General features: G+C 36.5%; 1 protein-coding gene across 4 annotated transcripts in view; it reads left to right on the plus strand.

The window, feature by feature from the left end:
- Window positions 1-11,103: 11,103 nt before the first annotated feature.
- Trpm3 (transient receptor potential cation channel subfamily M member 3) overlaps window positions 11,104-26,463 on the plus strand; it is an 827,780-nt gene continuing 812,420 nt past the window's right edge. For all 4 annotated transcript variants that reach the window (XM_027940080.3, XM_027940084.3, XM_027940085.3 and 1 more), the window contains exon 1: window positions 11,104-11,286. In XM_027940080.3, coding sequence (XP_027795881.2) covers window positions 11,104-11,286 — 183 coding nt within the window. The remainder of the gene's footprint in view (window positions 11,287-26,463) is intronic.

Genomic DNA, 26,463 nt, shown 5'->3' on the forward strand with positions numbered 1-26,463 from the left:
TGTTTCTTTTTGTAGAAAGCATAGGAAAATAACACAACAAAATGATTAAGAGTCAGTTCCAAACAAGTTATAACAAAACAACATAGAACTTTGGAAACAGTACACCTACAATAAGTAATTGCACCAAGCTCTACACAAATGGCACTGTAGGGCAGATAAGTAAAGTTATTTATTCCAAATCACACAGCTAGTAAGGAGTGGAGTCTCAACCTAGAATCTAGCTGACCCCCAAATCATGCTCTCTATACTAATTTTTCCCCACCAGAGACAGAAATTCCTTTTCAAGAGAGGGAAGATATGAAGGTCAAACTGTTTTTGGTCTCTCTGGAGCTCAACTTTAGCTACAAGTACAGCATGTCCTTCTTGAAAAAATAAATGTGGTAGTCAAGGGAAAGATCAGGAAGGGAACCTCTGTCAGTTTCAAAAGGTAATCTTATGAAAGAAAACCTCCTCAACTGCCGTGCTGGATCACTTAGGGCTATTGTAATGGCGGGAGTGTTTTCTTCAGAGACTTCTTGAATGTGCAGAAAATTGTAAATATACCTTTGTTAACACAGATTGGCACAATATATTTTTTTTATTAGAAATTATAAAACTATCCTCAATTATCTTTTACAGTGAGTAAAAAGCTTTAAGTGCCAGGTATTTTTTCTAGGGGAGAATTAAAGTGCCATATGATATGTCTGTGGTGGGAAGAAGTGGTAGACCACTTGACATCCAGAGAAGAGCGCTGAGTATTAGATCACAGTGATGCCACGGGATCCTGGAGACAGGCATACTAAGGAAGAGCTTACCAGCTTCCTCTCACCCATCAGCTTGTGTGCACCTCCAGTCACCACCTTCTCCAAAGGCAGGGCAAATCTAGAGTGTCCTTAACTGCAGGAGTCCTGACAGTGAGAGAATTAACACGGCAGAGCTGAAAGGTCTTTTAGGCTTCTGGCTGGTGCAGAGTAGGGGTCAAAGCGATGGATCTACTCTGGTAAGACCTAGAATACCTCTAGGTATTCAGGAATTCCTGGGGCTTCCTTGGCTCTTGCTTCCCCATGGGTTGTTCAATCTGGTCTCAACCTTATAATATCTTGAAACAGAATTAGCTTTTAAAGAGATAAAAGGTAAATTGAAAGTTGTTTGTGTCATTTATTGGCTAACATTGAGATTGGAACACATACACATTCTCAAACACACTGATTTGCACATATTTGAATATAATCCTTCCCAACAGCAAAGTATTTCTGTCTTATTAAGATCACTGTTTCTGCACATAAAAGTTACATAAAGGTTTAGAGGTGAACTCTAGAGCCAGGAGGCATTTTAGAGTAAAGGGAATTCAATATACATGGAAAACAATAGGGGAAATACTGAAGGAAATGATTGACTTTTAAAAAGGAGATTTTTTTTTATAATTCTTTAAGAAAGCCAAAGATTCTAGTTTTGAGGCTATTTGTTCATATTACAAATGGAAAAGATGGAAAAGGAAAGTTCTCTTCAATTTCTTGCCCGCCGCCCCCATAGAGGCTTAAGAAACTAAAATAGAGAGGAAGAGACTGGGAGGCTTAACTAATTTTCTTTTTCTCTTGAAGGTAATATAAATTGTGCTTGGGTAATATTTTCATTAAATCACTGAAAAATGCACCACTACACTTAGTACAAAGCCCTTTGTAAACAGAGGACGTCTCAGAGGTGACTCCACACTTAGAAATAATCACTTACTCTGTCACATTAATATGAAATTGAGAGAAGGCAGATGCTACTGAGAAAGAATAAGTAAATATTTGATAGCTAGTTTGATAAATAGAATTAAATAACACTCTTGTGCACCTATCCTTTTTTTAAAAAAAATAAGCAGATGCATAAAATAAAGATTCAGAATATTTTGGAATTTTGATTTCATTCCAAAGTAATAAATCAGACCAAATAATGTAAAGGAAGAAAAATGATGAAAGATCAAATGACGAAAAGAAACAGTGGAAACAGGAGTTTAAAATTAGGGTCAGATTCTATGATTCTTATATAAACATTCACTGAGCCAAACGTTCAGATGCTGGTCATTTGTAATCCTGCTGAAATTTAGGGAGAATTTATAATGATTTAAGCATAAAACTCATATTGAGACCCTTGTGCCTCAAATTAAAAAAAAAGGAAGAAAAAGAGAACTCTGTCATGCTTTCAGAGGATACTGATATGAAGATAAAGTATCCTGAGGAAATAAAGAATGCAACACCAACCGTTGGGCCCCTTGGCTCATTGTATACACACAGTGCAGAAAAGTCTTAAGGTCTCTTGGACCTCTTTCTAATTTCTATCTCAGCAACACTGTGGGCCTCTATGATTCTGCCAAGCTGGATGATTTCCATGAAGACAAGTGGTACAAGAATGAGCTCCCAAGGGCCGAAAGTTCTAATGGGGTCCCTGTTACAAACTACTTTGTGCAGAGCCAGGAGTTGTCTCTCAGCTGTAGACAGACACCTTTGTCATTCTCTAGGGATGATTCAGTAATGAATGATCTCTCCCACAAATCACTTAGGGCAAATTCTTTCACCTAGGGTCTTGGGCTTTCTACGTGCAAAAGTCTGGAAGCATGTATAGCTATGCTTTTCTTCCGGGTGAGAACTCACCGCCCCCACAGGTTTGTAAACTATTAATGGACAACCTCCCCGCCCCAAACATTTAAGTAAAAGAAACATTTATTTGTGTATCCTTTTGGAAAGGAAGAATTTAGGAAGACCATGGCTTTCCCATTTACCTTTCTCATTTTGGATATGTTCCTATTTTAACCAGCTTGGCATTCTTTTATCTTGTGTTCACCATCCTGATGAGTTTTGTTTCCCTGTTACTGATCTGAACATAAAACACTGCTGACCTCTTCATTGTCATTGTATACATCATACATTTCAGGAAGTCAGATGAGCTTTCTTTTTAACTCAACAACTGGCAGAACTCTGCATCATCTGGTACAATGTGTTCTGTGGCAGCCCAACTTAATATAAACCGTTATTTAACCCCAAGTGTCAGAGCAGGCATTGGAATCTCTATGAAATGTTCCAAGCCTCCACTCATCAGACAAAGATAATTTCAGTGAAATACAACACGTGGATGATAATAGCATCTCTCATTTTTTAGCATATTGTTGGTTTTGCTTCTTTGTGGAAGTCAGAGGAGACATGTGAAGCACTTGGGTATTTTAGTTAGCTTGTGAGCCTCAGCTTTCAGATCCTTTTAGGTTCCAATTATGATATTGTAAGAGTTGGGGAAATGAATTTTGAAAGTACATTGAAGATGAAAAGGTAACTAAGCTGCTACTTCTTGTTTAACTAATTGCTTTCACTTCATTCACCTTTATACTCTAGAGGGGAAAATGCACAAATTTGTTCTGTTTTGAGCAGAAAAAAATGCTTAATAGGATTCTAATTAAATGCTCAGATTCAGTTGCACTTAATTTTTTTTTCAGAGCAAATGGAAATTGTGACTCTAAGAAATATGTGAATTTTGCATGGTAACGTCTATGTTTCCTTTTCATATTGTTTTGTAATGGACCAAATGTCATTACTCTTTGTTTTTCCATGCAAAATAAGTGTAAAAAAGGAGAGTTATAAATTTTAGGTTCACAAGATCATTTAGTGCAGTTACATTTAGGAGAATTAGACATGTCTGAGCACTGTACCCGACTGCTTCAGATAGTGCTGCAAATTTTTCTTGACCGGTATGGTACTTTGAGAAATTCATACTTCCTTAAAAATGAAAAAAGAGGAAAACCTAATGACTTCTCTAATGCCTCTAAGACTGTGTGAGTTTTCAAGATAACCTTTGATGTTTTCATGCCCCTTATACAATAAAACTGAAGCAATTGGACTTTAGCAAAAATGATTGCCTCATGTTCTAGGGTCACAACTCAAGATCAGGAAAGAAACAGTAGTTTACCTTCAGAAACCTCCAGACTCTGAATTCTGCACCCCTTTTTGCCCCTTCTGTGTTGTGTATCCTTCTCTATCAATCTCCTGCAATTCTTACTACACATCCAAAAATTCCAGCCACAGACAATGATAAAATTCAGAAGACTGGTCATCGTAGAAGGAGTTGTGTTCTTTTTTATTGTTATTTTGTTTTGGTGTAGTTTTGTACCAGGGAGTGAACCCAGGGGTGCTTAGGCATTGAGCCGCATCCCCAGCCCTTTTTAATATTTTTTATTTAGAGACAGAGTCTCACTGAGTTGCTTAAGGCCTCATTAAATTGCTGAAGCTGACTTTGAACTAATGATTCTCCTGCCTCAGCCTTCTGAGCCGCTGGGATTATAGGTGTGCACCACCGTGCCTGGCTAGGAGTTGTGTTTTCTAAGAAGTGTAAGTGATGAAATGCAAAGGTGGAAGTTCATGCGTCTGTGATGTTGGATGTTTGAGAAAAAATGTAACTTTACTAGAAGGATAGTATCCCATACCTCTGACTGGAAATAAGGCCAGCTCTCCTGATATAGCTAAATTCTCTACAGGCTGAAAAGTTGGTTAAGCTGAAACACCTTATTGATGTAAGGATAGTCTTTTCTCTGAATAAGTTTCTAGTAATTATATCTGGCTTATCTTTTTTGTATAAACCGTAACTATCATGTAGGATCTATAATTTCCAGGGTTTTTTAAAATACGTATTTTAAAGATAACTGCAGAAGACTTTGAGAGAATCAACTTATATGTTTTCTCTACTTTCCTTTCCTTCCCTTCACAACTGTCTTGTCCACAACATGTTATACCTGCATATTTTTTAAAATTTGGAGAAGGATGACTTCTTTCTCTCCAAAACATTTAATTTGATTTTCATAGAAATGATAGCATTTATTCTTATCTTGCATTGATTTTAAACATATTTAGTTAAATTGAATAATTATAATAAATACTAATGTAAATAGGCTTGGAAAGAAACACAGCAGACACCTAGAAAATATATAATGCAACTTGGAGGCAGAAAAGTGTGGGTGCATCAGAGAACTGTTGATTAGTTATTAATGTTCCAGTATCAGGAAGAAGAGAAATCTGTTCCTCATGCCAGCTGGGTGGAGGTCGAGTAAGAGGCTTTCTTCATTCTATTAAAGCTTTGGCTCAGCGCGTGGGGTTCCAGGGAGGGAGTTCTTTATGGCACTTTTCCAAATGGGCTTTTTTCCTATAATCTCAGAGGAGTCTCTCTCCAGTATTTCTAAGTTTTTCCCAAATGTTTCTAAAGTGCAGGAAGCAGCAAAGGCAATACACACTGCATAGACTATCTATCTTTTAGTTTGAGTGACTTGTTTTTCTACAATACATACTTAAAATTTAATAATATAGTGTAATATAATAACATATTGCATTATTAATATATAAACACAAGTTACCTACAAAATGTTATGTTATAGTGATATAAAAGTATAGTATATAAAAGTGTATAAAGATGGATACACCATAGGCAAAAGAGAACTTGGAAGCTAAATATCTGGGGTTCAATGCTCAGACTTTTAAACATTAGCTGGGAGAACACAGAAAAGTCAGGTAACCACACTCAGCCCATTTCCTCTTGGAAAGAGGCAGGTAATAATATATATCTTAAGAGGTAACACATAAAATTATTTTGGCATTTTTAAATGTCATGGTTATATAAGAACACATGCATGGTGATATAATACATCCTTGGTTATGAAAAATATAATGAGCAATTTATATAAAATGACTCTAACATAAGGAATCATATTTAGGTACATCTTTCTTCCTTCTTTCCTGATAAACTTTTTATTGAGGTGAAACATGCATACAAAAAGTACATGTTTTATAGCTGTGTATCTCTATAAATTCTCCAAAAGGAATACACCCTTGCCACCAGGAACCAGGTCAAGAAGCAGCACACTATTGGCACTTGAACAGCCCTGAAGGCTATCTTACTGGGATAACAAGCCTCCTTACTTCTAATAGCTTGTTTTTGTCCAATTTCAACTTCACATTAATGAAATTATATGATATGCCTTCTTTTGTGTCTGTCTTTTGCTCAGTGTTGTTCTACCACCATGGCCTTGATGTACCAGTAGTTGAGTCTTTCTCATTACTGGGTAGTATTCCACTGTTTCAACATAATCATCAGTTGTTTATTTTGCTGATGATGAACAATTCTGTAGCTCCTTCTTTGAGACTTTTACAAATAGAGCTGCTGCAAACATTCCTAAAGTTTTTTTTATTAATCATGTGTATGCATTTCTGTTGGGTATATAGACTGGAATAGAATTGCTGGGTCACAGCTTTAGTAGATAGTCCCAAACAATTTTCCAAAGTGGTTGCTTCAGTATACATACACCTACCAGCAGTGTACAATAATTTCAGTTGCTCCACATTTCAGATGACAGTATTTCCTGTTTGCTTAAATTTTATGCCTGCATACATTTTCCATTCTGATAAACTTGTTTATCTACTTTGACATTATTTAACAATCTAGGGAAATTTTGGCAACTTATATCCTCCTTTCATCCCTTTTCTATTCCCTTTCCTTCCTACAATTTTAATGGTCATATTATTTTTAATTCTGTCATTATTAAATTTTAGAGTTCTTATACTGTTAACGTTAGCAATTATATTTTAATCTCGAAATAAAATTTTAGAAAACTATTTACCTACAGATTTATAAAGAGTAAAAACTTTATATACATATACATTTATGCAAATACATTAATGAAAAACAAAGGTTTGTTCTAAAAATTCTTACTATCATTCTGTGATTTAAAGAGTAGAAAGCCTGGATACCTGAAGGATTTGGTTTGTACCATGTTGATGCTTGGCCTATAGACAAGGAGGGAAGGAGGGAAGGAGGGTGCACAGTTGGGTAGCCAGGCTCTCTGGCTTGCAGTGCCTTCTGCTGTCAGGACTTTAGGATGAATGTAGCCATTGGCAGGCTTGACAGAAGGTATGGCAGGGGAGATAGGAGATTGTTTTTCCCATGAAAGAGGATATTTTTGGGAACTATTACTCAGAGAATTTCATCCACATAGATGACCAATTTACATAAACCAGGATAACCCTACTGTTCCTTTTCTTGATTAATAGTCATAGGCTTTGGGTGATTTTTTTGCCTGACTTACAGGGGTAATCGTTTCAACTCTCACACTTTTGGGGCTTGTATGAAACTCAGCCCTCAGGTCTGCTGAAGAGAATCTAATCATGACTAAATACAAATCCTACATCCTGTCTTCCGCTTCCTGGGTATTGACTAATCCCACTTCACAGAGAGTCTAGTCAGAGTGATTAAGCTTTCAGTGAACTCACAAAACAATTGCCCCAAGTTCATTGAACACCATTTTCAAGTTTCTCTTAGTATGGGAGAATGCTGACTCTGACTGGTCCTGATGTATGGAAGGACATGACAGAAGGAACCAAGCATTGTTTGTCTAGGAGAAGAAAAATTATAGGGGATGAATAAAGACCATCTTCAAATACTTGATGATTATTATGAAGAAGAGAACATATGTTAAAATGTCTCCAGGATTTAAAATAAGGATAGAAAGCAAGGATTTCAGCTTAATTTATAAGGATGGGCTTCCTAATACTTAAACCTATTTAATAAAGAAATGTTCTGCTTATGAGAAAGAAAATACTTAATGCTGAAGGCTGAATGTTTAGGCAGAGGATGAATGATAGCTTGTCAGATTTTTAAAGTTAGACCTCTTCACATCCATCTCACTCCAAGATGCTGTGAATCAATATACTATATTACAATCCATCTGAAATGTCATCTATTACAAAAAGCATCCTGATTTCAGAGGTTAAAATGTGAAAAAAATGAAAGTATTAAAATTGATGAACTATGGTTCACAGTCTCTTATTTTATCAGGAGTGTTTTGGGATCCAACACAGCTTGGTAGTTTTCATCATTTCTCAATGTTTTCCCTCTCCCTCACATCTTCCTGGTCTATTTAGTCCCTGGGTATGCCTATGGGATTACATGTCCTGGAAATAACCAAGGAAAAGATATTGCCTATTAGCTCTTGCAACAAAGTGCAAGACCATGTGACCTAGAGAAAATGGGGTTTGGAGGGTTTCCTCTGATTATAGACTCATCAACAGGCTAGTATAACCATGAAGGCCTCAGATTGGAGAGTGCCTGGGCTAATGGAGGACTGTTAGCATTTGATATTTGCTTGAGTTTCTTAAAAAAATACTTTTTAAAGTTTATTTTCCAGAATCCTTAAAAATGTTATATTTTATTGACACACATATAAAATGTCTACATTAACATTTCATTTTATATAAAAGATCAATCATTTAAGAGCCTTAATATTATGTAATTAATTTGCTATTTCTTTAACATCTAGGAATGAGGACATGTCATACTTCCCATTTGATTTTAAAATTTATTAACCTTCAGTTTTAATCTCAGTGATTCTTTTCTAGTAAAGCTAAACTGCTCTGGAGAATGGAAACAGTTTCTAGCCTTGATGCCAGTATTTCAATCCTGGGGATTTCATCATGTTCTTAGCTTTGACACTGCCATTCTCTGCTAACTTCATAAGAAATATCATAGACTTTCAACCTAGCTTTCCAGTTCCTGTCCATTAGGATCTCTGGAAAGACAAATGAACATCAGAAGGGGAAAAGGCCCATTTTTGCTTGTCTAGAATCATATATAATGTAGCTTCTTTGTACAGTTCCCAGGCACTTTTGCTACTTGTCAAGCGAAAAAAGAAATGCAGAGATCATCTTCAAACAAGCCTTTAAAAACAGTGTTCTATGATAAGGGCAATTGAAAGCTCATTTTTAGACCAAACAGCTAAAAAAAATGCCATATGCAATCACTACTCATCATTAAATTTTTCTAAGTACATTTAAAAAAACTCACCAGCTGCTCTGAGTGCTCATTGACATGCTGGTAAGGTCTTTTATGAAAGCTACCCTTGATGGCAGGGTCATTTTTCTCTTAACGGGCTGATATGGGGAAACCAGGGTCTTGTGGCTCCATGAGGTGAGTGTTCTTGGATGATGTGCCTTGATACATCTGAGAAGACTCCTTCTTAGCTCCTTTTCAGGGATGTTATCACTTACATCTAAAGGGTAAACTTTTGAGTTATCCAGGTTAGCACACAGGATTTTCATCTCTATGTCTCTTTGTAAGCAATTAAAGGAAAAACCAAATATTTACTTTGCCTTAATTTGTGGACTTTCATTCTACTCCCAATTGCAATTTAGTTCTCATAACTGTATAATTTATAAACTCAGCATAATTATTTTGTCTTATTTGAAATTTATACCGAATTATTGTATTTCTATGAAATGTCATTAATAATTTCAAATTGATGAATTTAGCTAGGGAGCAAGAAAATAGAAAATGGACCCTGTGGCTATCCCATTAAATGTCACCGATGCTTCAAACATTATGCAGTCTCATTGGTTTAATATGGATATGTGATTTATGGACACAAAGGGTTGTTGAAAAAGTTAAGATATATGCATCCTAAGTCTTTTTGCTTAAACTGACAGGATTATTACTAATGCAGCAGTTCACATAGGTGCACACCTGTGGGATTTTAGAACTCTGTATTCCATTCTCATAAACAGGCCAATTCCAAAACCTCTGCTTAATCAGACTGACCATCTGACAGTGATTTTCATAACTTGTACCACAACACCAACATTTTCTTCAGTATTTCTCACCCTCTTCCCTCCTCTTTCACCCCCCCTCCCCTTTCCCCCTGGGAGGACCAGGCAGCATTCAAATAGGAGGGAGAATGCTTGATTTAGGAAAGAAATGAAATTTTATCTGTTATTATTGCAACAGATAAGCAACAAGTCAGCCTTTTTCAACTAGGAGAGGTTTTAGGCCTCACCCCCTTTAATAATAAGTAAGGACATTGTTTCAGCTTTTGTAATGCAAAAGCATTACAAAATTTGTGATGCCCCCCAACTGCCCTCTCCATCTGATCAAGGCATTCCTTAACATGAGGACAGCTCAGCCTGATAAAATAATCGACACAAGCCTTTGGAGACTGCCTGACTTTCTCCTAATGAGCAGACGGCAAATACATGAAAGGATGACAAGGTGGAGTTGACAAAGAATATACAGCACACTGTAATACTACCACAAATCCATTTCCAATCATCCTCAACTGCTGTACCCAATCTCTTTCCAGGAGCGAAAGGGTAAACTGAATACCCACTCCTACCCCTGAAGAGAAAAATGAGTTGATGCCTCAGCACTAACCTCTTCCCTTCCAAGAACCCTCCTCTGCTCCTCCCCCACAGGCCCTTGGGGCTTAATTGTGGATGGAGGAGAGGAGGGGCTTTTTGTTTGTTTTACTTGATTTTTGCAGTTCTGGGGCCTGGAGTTTGCCAGGCAAAAGCTCCACCACGGAGTTAATCCTTAGCCCTTTGGGGAGCTTTTAAATATCCTGATTCCCAGGCCAGAGTCAGGCCAATTAAATTAGATTCTCTAAGGAATATCAGCATTTAAAAACATTTATAATGAAAAACTACTCAGGTAACTTCCTTGTGTAGCCAAGTCTGAGGCCCAGTGGGCTAATCTGAACAAGCGCGAGAAAGAATTAGCGTGGCATCTGACAAGGAGATGAGCTGGACTCTCCCCACGGATACTTAGAAGACAGTTGTTGAAAGGAAAAGAAAGGGAAGAGCAAAGGAAAGAGGACAAAGTTGCACGCTTGCTGTCTTTGTCTAAGACTACTGGAGTCTCCACCCACGCAGTGTGTGTGCCCGGGTTTCTGCCCGCAGCTCTGAAAAGGGCAAGGTTGGTCGCCAGCCCTGGGGGACTGGGCGGGGTGGGGCGACTGCGTGAAGCCACCCGGTGGTGCATCCATAGCCCCAGGCGTGGGCCGTGGGTCCCCCAGGGAAGGCTGCGGCTGCGGAGTGTGAGTGATTTGGGGGCGCAAAAGGAAGCTGGCTTGGGCGCAGGTGGCGCTCGCAGCCCCAGCCCACAGTTTAGCCAATCGCGGGCGCAAGCGCAGCCTGCTGGCGGCGGCGGTAACCCAGCGCTTGGCTCTGGCAGGAGCCAGCAGAGGCAAAGGCGGCGCCAACCGAGAGCTGAGCGCAGGCTGGAGACATAGGCGGCAAAGAGCGCAGGGCGCTGGGCCGTTTCCCCGAGGAGAGAGGCCAAGTTAGCATGGGGAAGAAGTGGAAGGATGCAGCCGAAATGGAGCGGGGATGCTCGGACCGCGAGGACAGCGCGGAGAACCGCAGGCGCAGCCGGAGCGCCAGCCGGGGCAGGTTTGCCGAGTCGTGGAAAAGGTTAAGTTCCAAGCAGGGGTCCACCAAGCGCTCGGGACTGCCTTCGCAGCAGACGCCGGTGAGTGGCGGGGGACAAGCCCACGTATTCTCTTTCCTTTCTCCCTCTGCGCGCGACTCGAGCCCTTTCCATGGTGCTGAACTTGCCTCCTTAGGCGGTCGAACCAGGAACTTGTGGAGCCGCTTCTGATGAAACAAGTGTTGGGGGCTGTGAGGAGGGGCAAGAAGGAGCGCCTTCCCTCCCTTTAGCCAGGGGAGTCCCCTGACGTCTCTGCAAAAATGGAAAACATGTTTGAGAGGAGAAGGGCTCGCTGTCAGATCATTAGAGTTTTGTAATTAACAGAGCGTGTGAGATGTTGTCGAGTGCATTGTTGTGACTCATGTGTACGTCCTCGAGGGTCTGTGCCCCATGTTTGAAGGTACTTGGCATCAGCTGAATGAGGGCGGAATAGGAAGGGCATGCCATATTTTTATTCAACACTTGCTCTTTCTATCTCATTCTCCCACTATTTTAATGGGTGCGTTTAATTGTTTGCAGAAGTCATTTGCATGCAGAGAATAGCAAGAATAACCCAGGTGCTTATAATCCTACTGTTCAACATATACCGCATTCACAAAACAGTTTTCCCATGTGTCAAATCCTCTTCAATGTCTAATTGGTGCAATAAAAGCACTCAAGTGAAATTAATATCGGCATCTTGTGTGTAGAGAAGTATTTGCATTTTTAGTATTTAAATATTATCTGTTTCCCTGTAGTAGAGGGAGAGAACTCTGTTCTAGAAGAGAGTTGCATAGCACTCCTGTTGCTCATGGCGAAGGAGGGTATACCACTTTCAACTTCTGAAACATCATTTTGAATATCAGCTTATGTATCTGTACTTAATTTTTTTTACATCTACAGGGACTGATGCAGATATTGCATAGTGAAGAGAATTTGAATTAATTTAAAGAATGGTTGATACATAGCATTGTATACTATAGTATGAGCAATGTAACCCTGTTATGTTTTTGAGGGGTGGTTATTGAAGGATTACAAATCTCTAAAATGTAGGTTGTTTAAACATTACTTCCAGAGAATAAATATAAACACAATTTTAGCATATTGCTTTTGTTTGCTTGCTTGTTTACAAAAACTAGTAGCAGAAAATGTAAAGTTTGGGGATTTTTTTCTCAAATATCTAATATCTCTTGCGGGCAGCTTTTTCATCTAAATATGGATTCAGTATACTTAAAATGTATTATTTTTATTTCAGGCATAGAAATATTGTTTATTTAGAAAGGCAGACTTGAGAATGTCTAGAGAGGAGACTATTGATATGAAGATAGGGTTTTCAAAAATAATTTCATAGAAAATATAAAATTTAAGATACTTTTAGAATCAATTATGTGAATTAAGAATTAATTTTATCCCCTTTTATATAAAAGTCCAAGTGTTATTCTAAGGAACTTCTCATGCTGCTTCTTTGATTCTGTTCAACAGGTGTGTGAATAGTCTATATGAGAAACATATTCAGTTTTCATATAACTATGTTATAAGTTAGACTAAATAGCTTGCAGATTTCTTACCTAAAATATTAAGTGTGAGAGGGCATAAGAGGATGCCATGACAACCAGATACATCTGGAAAGTAGCTGTCTTCCTGCTTTCTTAGGGTGACGACAGTGCTGTATTACTCTAGAGTGTTTGTTAAGTGAAACATTACTAATTCAGCTAAGAACCAGTTATGACAAAATCCTGTTCTTATTCTCATATTGCATGGCAAGTTTGGTTAGGATTTTGTTCTAAAAATAAAAAACACATCTCCTACCTGTGATTTTAATGACCCATGTCTAAACAAGAATAACAATAACAATGAAAACAACAAGAAAAACCTGAAGATAATTAGGTTTTATAAATCTTACACCTGGGATCATAGTTTTTAGCCAAGATTTGATTCCTTTAGTTGTTAACAAAACTTTTGACTTCATTAGTAAACATCCAGTCTATTTTTGCAAACAAGAGGGAGGGAATAATGATGGCAGCAGACAAGTTCATAAAAGTTATTAATTAATCTTCAAGGTAACAATTTTTCTCCCACTTAAGGTGAGCTGGTGTTTTTTCAACTTTATTTGTATTTTGTGTCAGGAAAATAGATTAAACTCTAGAGATTAAAGCTTTTTATGTAAATAATATTGCTTTTCATTTGTTATTATGGATGAATAAGATATTCTGTGATGTAGCTGGGCATCTTTTTCATTGTGTGTTATACTCAGAAATACTGTGACTTCCCTTCTGATAAAAATCACTTGAAGAAAAATCTTCTTCTTCCCTTTAAAAGCAAAATAGATAAATGTGGGGAAATTTGGTTAAAAATAAAACATGGGGGCTTTGTTACATCTTTCTCATTTCTTTCAAGAACATACAATGAGTATGTAGTAGTTTTATTAAAGCAGTCTTTGTTTCTATCTTCTGTGCTTTAAGTAGAGTCTAGAAATCACTTCCATTTAAAGTTATTCCCAGGGAATGGCAAAGCCCATGACACTTTACCCAAACTGAATAATTGCATTATTTTTCATTCTCACAAAGAACAAGCATACATGAGGGTAAATGGAAGATATTTACTTCAGCAATGAGAGTTCTGTCACAATCTTGGCTGCTCAGAGGACTGTTTTCTATGATTTGAGTCATTAGCGTTTTGAATGTGAAATATAGGAGAGGTTTGACTCAACTTTGGTTAGATTTCCTACTTACTTAGGTCTAGATAACTAGGGGTTTTCTTAGAGTTTGAGTGGCTCCCTGATTTTGATGGCCATATTAGAATCAGAAGTTCCATTCCTGGCAATCTCTTTGGTGTGTAGAGTGTGGTCTTCTGTTTTTTTCAGGGAGTATGGTAGGCCTGGCGTAGGACAATGTGTGCCATCCCTGGCCAGAGCTCTCTGGGATCTGCTTCTATTCTGGCAGAAGGAGCACTAGCTGGAGAAGGGGCAGTAGCTGTTTTGAGTCCTCACGGTGGCATTTAAAAGGTGTGTTTTCAAGTCGGGGCCACAATTGTGGGAATTCCCAACAAATCAATCCTTGTTGATTTGAAAATATTTTTGCAAGTCACTTTTCTTTCTTCTTTTTAGGGTTCATGGAATCCTAATGGAAGTTTTATGAATTTATATTGCTTTGGTAGGCAAATTATACCCCAATCAAAAAATTCTAATAGGTGAGGTAGAATTGAATAATATTCCTTCCTTGGAAACTGTTCATCTCTAAGATTGGTCAGAGATTGTTTTAAAATCTAGAAAGTATTTTAAAATAAACAAATGAATTTTATGTCAAATTTATTAGAACAGTATGAAAGCTAAATATCTGAATTTTGGATTACAAATTAAGTTTCTGGATATTAGTGTTTTAAATAATGTTTTGTCGAGTTTGTCAATAGGCATAAAAATAATTTAAAACTTCTTTCTGTAAGATCTCAATTTCATATTTTTCCTTTAAGTATTGTGTTTGTCATTCCTATTTTTGATTTTAGCTGCACAGAAATGCGTGGAGAACTATTGAAGGTAATTCAGCAAGTGCTGTCTAGTGTTACAAATACCAAATGCTCATTCAGAATTATGTGTTTTTAATTTTAAAAGGTGATTTCCTCTAGACTCACAACTATTTCAAGACTTGTTTTCAAATAGATGCAAATTTAATTTAATCTCTGAGGAAGTTTTGTATAAGAAGAAAAGAAGAAACAGTTCCAAAGGAGTGAAGTGATAGAGTATCTGTAATTAGACTTGTTTTTCGACCTTAGCTAGCATGCTTGCTTCCACTAATGCTATAATTACCCTGATCAGCAGGTGCCAACCGTAGACTGTCACACCTTGTGCAGGCAAGTGGGCAACTAAGAGCATATAGAAGCAGCAGTGAGTATATAAAATCAGCAGTGCTCCACAGTAGGCAGGTCCATCTCAGCTGGTTACCAGATCTACTCTTCCCTCACTGTTTGAGATGCTGTGTGTGCAGGGGAGAACCCATGAATAAGCCTCATTCCATTTGTGACATGGAATGGACCTAGTACATGACTTCCAGTTCTTCCTGCAAAAAGGTGGATACCTCAGGATCTGAAAATGAATAAGAAAAAGCTGATTTTAACTCAGGGCTAAAGTCAGAAAAACTCTTGTCAGCTCAGTGCCTGCTTGAGGTTTGTGTGGATGGAAGGTTCCATGGTGACTGTGGTAGAACCAAGTGCAACTTGGTGAGAATAATCCTTTTTTCCCCCTTTCGGTGTCTAACATGCTATTGCAGTGTCATTCAACCCTTAATAGTTTGTTCTTGATATACAAAGGGCTTCCCTGGTGAAAGCAGAACGAATCTCCTACAGTGCTAGTCCATTACTGAGTAAACCATTTCTTGACAGGTTGATTTTTGTCTCACTGTGCTGAAAAAAATTAAGAAAAGAACAATATTGTATTGCTCAGGAATACTGTTGTATTTTCTTGTTATCATGATTTTTTTTATGAAGAAGTAAACATTTTCTGATAATGGTCCATTGTGTTTAAGCATTTCTGAAATATCTTTCTAATAAATTAATTTAATAACTAATAGGGTTTTTTCCCTTAACATTACCATAGCAAAAAAAATTAGTTTAATTAATTTAATTTCATCTTCAATTTGAGGTTCACGACTCTATTAGGAAACATATATTTCAAGCATTTTATATTTGGGGAATAAAATATATTTGCATGGCAATAGTTTTAAATTGGTTTCAAATTATTCCAAAATATATTAGAACAGTTCCTCCTGCCGTTATTTATTGAGATCTTTAAAAACAATCAAATCATTAAAAATATAAATAGCAAAAAATAATAATAATATTCATTTGATTAGACCAGCTGTGATGGTCTCTGTGTTCATTTTACTTTTTGTTTCTTTCATTTGCAAAACCAAAGGAGATCTGGTAGAGCAAAAATGAAAGAATTAGAGAAAATGTTTATAGAAACTTATTCTAACATTTGTTGAGCACTTAAAAAATGTTAGGCACCATGGTAGGTATTAGACAGCTTCCCTAGTAGAACTGAGAAGTTAACTATGGAGGAAAGCTTAAGTAAAACAACAAGACAGAGATTTCTGATGCTAGGTTTTATAAGTCAGATACCTGGAGCAAACTTTAAAGTAGTCAATGCTTCTTTAAAGGTAGTGATGGGATATTTTGAGCAAAGCTTCCTAGACATGATGCCTGATTCTCAGAAGATGAGGAAGAAAAAGTTTCTTGGATCTGGCAATTTAGAGAGAAAGCATTGATAGGTTTTGGAGAGTCATTTGAAATGAGTCACCAAGGCAGATGCCTGAATACAGTGGAGGGGAGGCAAAATAGAGGGGAAAGAGAGGTAACAACAGTAAGAGCAGACACTTATGCAGTGCTTGCTGTGTGCCACACACCTACCTAAGTACATACCATGTGTAATTGTCTATTTCCTGCATTCCCATTAGGACTTCCATTATTTATTACATTAGAATGTAAGTTCCCCAGAGATTTTTTTGTTTTGTTCACTAATACAACCAAGAGCCTTGAACAGTACCTGTCACAAAGTAAGCACTCAAATAAATTAATCTATTAATAAGTACGTTAATAAAAGTAATACTATCCAATTCATATAAGGTGGATTTCAGACTCTAGTCTATTAAGGAAAAAAATAGAGGTGGACATATCTTGTTTTGTAAGCTAAGAGAGATTTGAACATTTTGATTGGCTAAGAGGACTTTTGTGTGTGTGTGTGTGTGTGTGTGTGTGTGTGTGTGTGTGGTACTTGGGATTGAACCTAGGGGCACTTACCACTGAGGCACATCCCCAGCCTGGGAAAGAAGAACTTATTGGAGAAGAAATTTTAGATAAGTAGAAGAGATAATTTCAGTGAAAAATTAGTCATTCAGCTTAGGGGAGGTGTCATTCGTTTTATGGGAGAGTTGAAGACCTACTTTTTCTTGTCTTATATTCAGTTTTGCCTTATCTCTTTGTCTTCATACACTTGCCTGGTGGAAGTTGGACCTGATTATTGATTCTTTTGCAGGTTTTACTTAGTAATATTTAGCTAATGTTAATGTTAGTGTATTAATTTTCAAGTTGTCATGCAAGAAAATATGTATTTTTATGGTTTTCCTTGTCAATAATTTAGAGATTGCTGAAATATCATTTTATGTCTTTCTATGACCTCTTCAAATATACCAAGGGATTTGGGAAATTACCTAAACTTCAGTAAGATCTCTTGATTTGTATCTATACTGTTCCACAAAGTCATATGTTAGCATTCTTTTATTTGTGCAGTGCTGAGGAATCAAGACGTAAAGCCTCATGCATGCCTGGCAAGTGATCTACCACTGACGAACAACTCAGAACTCCCCACCCTCAGGTGATAAAAATCTCAGTCTCCAAAGCAGCATGTCCACAATGGATTAATTAATTAATTAAATTGATTAATCCATTTGATGAATTAATAATTTGAATGGACTACTGAGAGGTGGTGGTTCAAACTGTAGGCAAGTGGGACATGACTGAAGGAGTCTGGTCAATAGGGGTCTGCACTTGGGGACTATATGTTGTCCCTGACCTCTTCCTTGCACACACATTCTGTTTCCTGGCTGCCTTGAGTTTAAAAACTTTCATCTTCAATAGCCTTCTACCATTATGTTCTGCCTTACCTCAGGCCCAAAACAATGGAACTAGCTGTCCATGCAATGAAACTTCTGAAATTGTGAAGCAAAATAAATCTTTTTCCCAGCTAAATTATTTGTGTTAGGCACTTTGGTCATAGGGATGAAAAACTAACCCAGAATAATTTGGATGTCTCACCATTTCTATTAGAACAGTCCTTCTTCCTTACCTACTGAATTTAATATTCACTCAGGATTCTTTTCTTGTAAAGGAAACATATTTATAGCAGTTTATTTTTTATTTAAAGCTTAAATAGTCTCCAATATACAAATATTATAGACAATATTATGAAGAGGGTTGTCATAATCTTGACATATATTAAATAAAGGTTTATAATTTGTTGTCTTTTCTTCATATCTTTTAAAAAGAAAGAAAACATTATAAATATAGCTAAGCAATCTCCCTTCCATTCTCTTGATATTTTTCCTTAAAGGTAAGAAATACTCTCAAATCAAAGTTCATTCTCAAACAATTAAAAATATACATATTTATGTATTATTACATAATGATGTACTCATAAAGATATGTAACTATTGTGACTATGTGTGGTTAAAATGAATTGTGTTGTATAGTATGCATTATTCATAATTTTTCAATTCAACATTATGCTTTTTGAGGTATATTGAGGGATTATATATATAGATGCAGCATATTTTCCAAAGTATGTTTATACTACATATAGTTTATTCCCTTAGGGACAAAATTTATTTTAATTAATTAATTAATTAATTTTGCCATTACAGACCATATATTCAGTGAACATAATTTTTTGCTTGTCTCTTTGTTCCTTAACTTGCAAATACTTTTGAAAGCGTTTAAACTCAGGAACTGATGTTGTTATTTTGAAGACACAAAGATGGGGAGGTTTCTCCTTCTTTAGACTTTTTTTTTTCCTTTAACAGTAAGCTTGTCTAGACCTAATCTCTAAATTGAGACAACATTTTTCAAGGGGATAAAAGGCAGCAGTGCTAGTCTGCCAATGTAAGACTCTATAAACATTCGAATTAGACAGCATCAATTTGCATTCTGACTCTGTTCATTCATTGGTTTTGCAACTTAATATTTCTGTGTCTTAGGTCTTTCATCATAAAATGAGGATGGAAATGCCTGCCCCCAAGATGAAGTATGAATGATACATATATCATATGCATAGCTAGTTCAGTCTGGTCTGAGCTACTCATTAAATGAAAGCAGTTACCTAAGTAACTCTTAGAGTTAACTGGAGATATTATGACAAGTATCTAAAGCAGCAGCTGCCCTGGTTTGACAGGGAAATACTGTTTACAATATTTATTTTTTCTGAAATTAGAAATTTGTTGGGTAAAGCCAAAAGGAAATACAAGGCTAATGATTGCATGGGACTTGTGGTTTTGAAAGTGCTTTAAAAAAATAAAATCAGCTTGTCTTTTCAAAGGTATTGCTTTCCATAGCAAATCTTGTTATTTGAAATCCCTATTCTTATATGTTTTTACTGAAGGTAAATTTATTGACATTTTTGGAACTAAAATGTGAAATTCATATATATTGAGATACAGCATACCTTTTGCTTTTGGCATTTTATTATTGGTTTCTTTATGCTTTGAGATAAATCATCGTTATAAAATTATTCTCTTTTGAAGCTGAAATCCTTTGAGAAAGAATGCCCTTTAAAATATGTATATTATGGAAAATTTCAAACATATGCAAAAGTAGAGGAAATAGAATAATAAGCCTATAACTAGCTTCAATTTATATTCCAATTTTTTATTTCTTCCCTCCAGATTTGCAAGATAATCTCAGGTATTATATCACTTTATCTAAAAACATTTGAAAGATGAGGGCTCTGTATTTTTTATTTATTTGGTTAATAGAGATTGAACACAGGGACTTGCACATGCTAAGAAGAAGATCTACCACTGAGCTACATCCCTATACCCCTAAGGGTCCCTTAATAAATAAAACAAAAGTGTAACACTATTTTGAAATTAAAATAAATTAATTTCTTAATGCCCATACAAATAGGAAGTTAGGATTACATTTTTGATTATTTCATAATTTGTTTTTTTGCCCTCAGTTTGTTTGAATAAAAATTCAGCTTTAAATGGCATATTGTAATGGTCCTTTTTAATCTATAGCTTTCCTATTTCAATCTTTTTTTCTTTGAAAATTATTTGTCAGAGAAAATATGTTTATCCTGTAGAGTTTCTCCCGTTATATAATTTGTTAATACACCCCAGAGGTGTCATCTTACATGTTCCTCTGTTCGTTGTATTTCCCATGAACTGGGAGTTTAACCAGGGACCTTGATCAGTTTTGATTTGTTTGGCAAGAATAGTTCACAGGCATCTGGTTGCCTCTTATTTTGTGGGTTAGCTACCATTGATTATTGCTTAGAGCAGGAGTTGGCAAGCTTTTTCTGTAAAGGGCTAAAGAGTAAATATTTAAAGTTTTATGTGCCATCAGGTCTCTTACAACTACTCAGTTCTGCTGTCATAGAGCAAAAGCAGCCATAGACATTCTGGAAATAAACGGGCACCATGGTGTTCTAATAAAGCATCATTTGTAAATACTGAAATTTGAATTTCATATAGGTTTTACATGCCACAAAATATTCTTCTTCTTTTGATTTTTCTCAACATTATTCACTAAGACATCACTCAGACCTCCTAGGCAAAGAAAAGCCAACAGTGAACAGAATGGCTCTTGGCTGAAGTTTGCTGATTCCTGACCAGTATGAATTATTTCACCAGGGGACTGCAAAATGATGATACAAAGAATTACATTACTATAGACCTTTCCTTTTTTCAATTATTAGCTTTAGAAAACAGGAACTCTCCTCATGAACTATTTGCTTATACCGAGTTACAATTCAGACAGTAAACTCAAGATAAATCCTTGGGAGATGGTTTTTATAAAGTAGAACTCAGCTGTGTGGTAGCGTTGGCATGTTAGTGTACTGTCAGACCTTAGATTTTAATTAGGTCATTGTGTTCATTCCACTGGCAGAAAATATTTGGCCATTTAATTGTGGAGGTCAGTTAAAAATCTCATTAAGAAATGGAATATGTAAAAACACATTGTCAAATTATTTCTGTATTAAAGTGTTGGCTTTCAGAATTAAAAAAAAATGCTGGGCACTGTGTGAATTTTCTGCTGCTGCCATGAAATTAGTATAAACTTAGTGGCAAAAAGCAACATGAATTTATTATCTTACAGCTTTGTAGTTTACAAATCTGATATGGTTTTCCCTGGACTAGAAGTGAAGGAGCCAGCAGGGCTGCTTTCCTTTCTGTAGTGTCTGGGTGAAAATCCATCAACTTGCCTTATCCAGCTTCTAGAATCCACCTATATCCCTTGGTCCCTTCTAGCCTTCATCACATTGCTTTTTTCTGACTCTTTCTTCTGCCTCTCTCAAACACATTTAAGGACCATCCTGATTGCATTGAGTCCACCCGAATAAGCCAGAATAATTTATTTTAAAGTCAGATTGTTAGGAACCTTAACTCCACATACATCCCTAATTCCCCTTTGCTACGCAGAATAACATATCTACAGGTTTTGGAGATGGGAAGGTGACCCTCTTGGGAGGCCTCTATTCTGCCTGCACAGGAATTAGAATATTACTGTTTGGTTTGTTAACTCTACCAGACGAGGTTATGAAGTTGGCAGTGAAAGATCCTTTATTTATTATAATTCTGGGGCCTGGGAAGTCCATGATCAAGGCACCTCTGGGTTCAAAGACTGGTGGGACCCTCCTCTTAGGCAGCCATGTTTGTGCTGTAAACTCTCATGGTTTCGTGTGAGGGGTGAGGGATCTCTCTGGGTTCTCTTATAATAGCACCAAACATCCTCTCTGAGGTGCCTTAAACTCCATGATGAATACTCATCTCTTTGTGATGAGGTTTTGAGGGCAGACAACACAACAAAATAATGAGAACTCATTGCACCCTCTTGTTTTCTGAGTATTGGATTCATAGCTGCAGAAGTGGAAACTTTCCTTGCTAGTGGACACTTAGTAAACGTGGATATACAAATGTTTTGTTTTGACTTGCATTTTCACAACCAACCACTATGTACAAGGTAAAGCCTCAAACATTACAGGAGAAAAAAATGTGAAAAAGATTTCTGAAATATTTCTTTGTTATATAGAGAGGGAAAATTTTGTATAGAACATGAGATAATATATTAGATAGCAATATATATATATTTACTATATTATTCATATTATAAATATACTAAACTTATATTAATTATATTATTAGCCTGCTTAAATGTTGGTAAAACTGGCCCACCAATTGATTAGACTCATGAATAAAGGATGTATTTTTCAATTTTTGATTAATTGAATCAAAACTATACAGATGAAATAACATTTTTGATGTTTTCATTTAATATTTTATACATAGATGTTGCAAAATACAATTTTTACCATTTTGTAAAGCTTTTAAAATTAGTTCTAATCACTTAAACATGACAGCAGAAAGCTTTTCAATTCATTGTACACAAATGGAGCACAACTTTTCATTTCTCTGGTTGTACATGATGTAGAGTCACACCGCATGTGTAGTCATACATGTACCTAGGGTAATGATGTTTGTCTCATTCCACCATCTTTCCTACCCAGTGCCCCCTCCCCTTTACTCCCTCCCCTTGGCCTAATCAGAGTTCCTACATTCTCTCCAACCCCCACCATTATGGATCAGCATCCACTTACCAGAGAGAACATTTGGCCTTTGGTTTTTGGGGATTGGCTTACTTCACTTAGCATGTTATTCTCCAACTCCATCCATTTACTTGCAAATGCCATAGTTTTATTCTATTTTAGTGCTGAGTAATATTCCATTGTGTACATATACCACAGTTGCTTTACCCATTCATCTGTGGAAGGGCATCTAGGTTGCTTCCACAGTTGAGCTACTATTGTGAATTTAGCTGCTATAAACATTGATGAGGCTGCATTACTATAGTATGCTGTTTTTAAGTCCTTTGGGTTTAGACTGAGGAGTGGAGTAACTGGTTCAAATGGTATTTCCATTCCAAGTTTTCTAAGGAATCTCCATACCGTTCTTCAGAGTGGTTGTACCAATTTGCAGTCCCACCAGCAATGTATGAGTGTGTTTTTTCCTCCACAGCCTTGCCAACACTTATTGTTATTTGTAATCTTGCTAACTGCCATTCTGACCGGTGTGAGATGAAATCTTAGAATAGTTTTGATTTGCATTTCTATAATTACTAAAAATGTTGAACTTTTTTTATATATTTGTTGGTTGATTGTATATCATCTTCTGAGAAGTGTCTGTTCAGCTCTTAGCCCATTTATTGTTTGAGTTGTTTTTTTTGGTTGTTGTTAAGTTTTTTGAGTTCTTTACATATCCTGGAGATTAGTGCTCTATCTGACATGCCTGTGGCAAGAATTTGCTCCCAAGATGTCTGCTCTCTCTTCACTTCATTGATCATTTCTTTGGCTGAGAACAAGCTTTTTAGTTGGAGTCCATCCCATTTACTGATTATTGATTTTATTTCTTGCACTTTAGGAGTCTTGTTAAGGAAGTTGGAGCCTGATCTGACGTGATGAAGATTTGGGCCTACTTTTTCCTCTATCAGGTGCAGGGTTTCTGGTCTAATTCCTAGGACTTCAATCCACTTTGAGTTGAGTTTTGTGCATGGTGAGATACAGGGGTTTAGTTTCATTTTGCTACATGTGAATTTCCAGTTTCCCCAGCACCATTTGTTGAAGAGGCTATCTTTTCTCCAATGTATGTTTTTGGTGCCTCTGTCTAATATGAGACAACTGTATCTATGTGGGTTTGTCTCTGTGTCTTCTATTCTGTACCATTGGTCTATGTGTCTATTTTGGTGCGGATACCAAGCCATTTTTGTTACTATAGCTTTGTAGTACAGGTTAAGGTCTGATATTGTGATGCATTCTGCTTTACTCTTCTTGCCAAGGAATGCTTTGTCTATTTTGGGTCTCTTATTTTTCCAGATGAATTTCACAATTGCTTTTTCTATTTCTATAGGGAATGATGTTGGGATTTTAATTGAAATTGCATTGAATCTGTATAGTGCTTTGGGAAATATAGCCATTTTGACAATATTAATTCTGCCTATTCAAGAGCTTGAGGGATCTTTTCATCCTCTAAGGACTTCTGCTATTTCTTTCTTTAGTTTCTGTAGTTTTCATTGTAGAGGTCTTTCACCTCTTTTATTAAGTTGATTCCCAAGTTTTTTTTTTTTTTTGAGGCTATTGTGCATGGAGTAGTTTTCCTAATTTCTCTTGCACAGGATTCATCACTGATGTATAGAAATGCATTTGATTTATGGATATTGATTTTATATCCTGCTACATTGCTGAATTAATTTATTAATTCTAGAAGTTTTCTGGATCCTCTAAGTATAGAATCATGTCATCAGGATACTATATCTTTGAAACAATAGTTGATAATAATCTTCTAGGCTAATAATAGTTTGAGTTCTTCTTTTCCTATTTGTATCCCTTTAATTTTTTTCATCTTTCTAATTGCTCTGGCTAGAGTTTTGAAGACTATATTCCATAGAATTGGTTTAAAAAAGGGGCATTCCTGTCATGTTCCAGTTTTTAGAGGGAATGCTTCCAATTTTTCTCCATTTAGAATGATGTTTGTCTTGGGTTTAGAATAGTTTTTACAATGTTGAGGTATGTTTCTACCATCCCTAGTTTTTCTAGTGTTTTGAACATGAAATGGTGCTGTATTTTGTCAAATGCTTTCTCTGCATCAATTGATATAATCATATGGTTCTTATCTTTAACTCTATTGATGTGTTGAACTATGTTTATTAATTTCTGTATGTTGAACCAACCCGGCATCCCTGGAATGAACACCACTTGATCATGGTGTACTATTTTTTAATATGTTTTTATATGCAATTTGCATACAAAAGTAGGCCCAAATCTTCATCACGTCAGATTAGGCTCCAGCTTCCTTAAAGACTCTTAAAGTACAAGAAATAATTGTATAAATTTCATTGAGAATTTTTGAATCAATGTTCATCAGGGATAATGGTCTGAAATTTTCTTCCCTTGATGTGTCTCTGCCTGGTTTTTGTATCAGGTTGATGCTAGCTTCACAGAAGGAGTTTGCAAGGGTTCCCTCCTTTTCTATTTCATGGAATAACTTAAGGAGTATTGGTATTAATTCTTCTTTGTAGGTCTTGTAGAACTCAGCTGTGAACCCATCTGGTCCTGGGCTTTTCTTAGTTGGTAGGCTTTTGGTGGCATCTTCTATTTCCTTGCTTGAAATTGATCTGTTTAAATTGTGTATGTCCTCCTGACTCAGTTTGGGTTGGTCATATGCCTTTAGAAATTTGTTGGTGTCTTCTAGGTTTTCTATTTTACTGGAGTATACATTTTCAAAGTAGTTTCTAATTGTCTCTTGTATTTCAATAGTGACTATTATATTATTTCCCTTTTCATCATGAATTTTAGTAATTTGAGTTTTCTTTCTCTTTTTCATTAGGGTGGCTAAGGGTTTGTCAATTTTATTTATTTTTTCATAAAACCAGCCTTTTGTTTTTTTTCCTTCTTAGTAAATGAAAATAACCCTAAACTGGGAATCTTGAATCAGAAGTACTTTTTAAAAAGAGCTCTTACCATTTTTGCCTAGTATATACTGACAAATAAAAATCACAACAATAGATACTTATTATAAATCACTGTTAATAGGAAAGAAAGAAGGGTGAAAAGTTAGCACTCAACAAGGACCTGGCAATGGATTGTTTTCAATGCTCATGTCAAATAAGGTGAGAAGTTGAGACTCTCCTTCTTTTAAAAATTGTGCCATTTTAAGGAAGTGTGGTTTTGTGAAGAAGTTTAGAAAACTGAGGCCCTGTACACAGAAACTACCCTAAATAAAACTGAAGAAATATTTACCCCAAAGGAAGTATATCTTTGAAACAGTAGTTGATAATAATTTTCTAGGGTAGCAGACTGTGATTGCCTCAACCACACAGGCAGTGAAAACCACTGAGCTATAAACTTCAGAAAGTAGGTTGTTCTCCCCAGAGTGTCTGTCATGGTGTTTTAGTCTGGGATTTTATTATAAAACACCATAGGCTGGGCAGTTTATGAACTGTAAGAAATAAATGTCCTTCTGGCTGGAAAGTCCCAGATCAGGGTACTTGTAGATTTGGTGGCAGGTGAGGGAAACGTTATAGGCAGAAGTGTTTTCACTGTAACCACCCTCACAGGGTTTCATGAGGGTGGGGATTCCTTTGAATTCTCCTCCGTAAGGGCATCAGTCCTATTTATAAGGGCTTCCCAATCATGACCTCATCACCTTCCAGAGGCCACACTTCTAAAGACTCTTACATTGGGGGTTAGCTTTCAACATACAGATTTTTAGGAAACACCCCATAGCACATGGATATTCTGATGAATTTTAGGAAAGTTCCAAAGTTCCTGTAGTCTCCTGATTGGGAAAGCAAAGAATTAGGTGGTGGTAGGAACCCTGATCTGGAGCTGCTGTTGTCCTGTTGAAAGTCAGGAAGAGAGAGAATACCCCCTGTCTATAGCATTTGTAGCACACATGCTTGTATGTGTATCTACAACAGTCATTT

Source organism: Marmota flaviventris, chromosome 13 (assembly GCF_047511675.1).
Source record: "Marmota flaviventris isolate mMarFla1 chromosome 13, mMarFla1.hap1, whole genome shotgun sequence".
Lineage (NCBI taxonomy): Eukaryota > Metazoa > Chordata > Mammalia > Rodentia > Sciuridae > Marmota > Marmota flaviventris.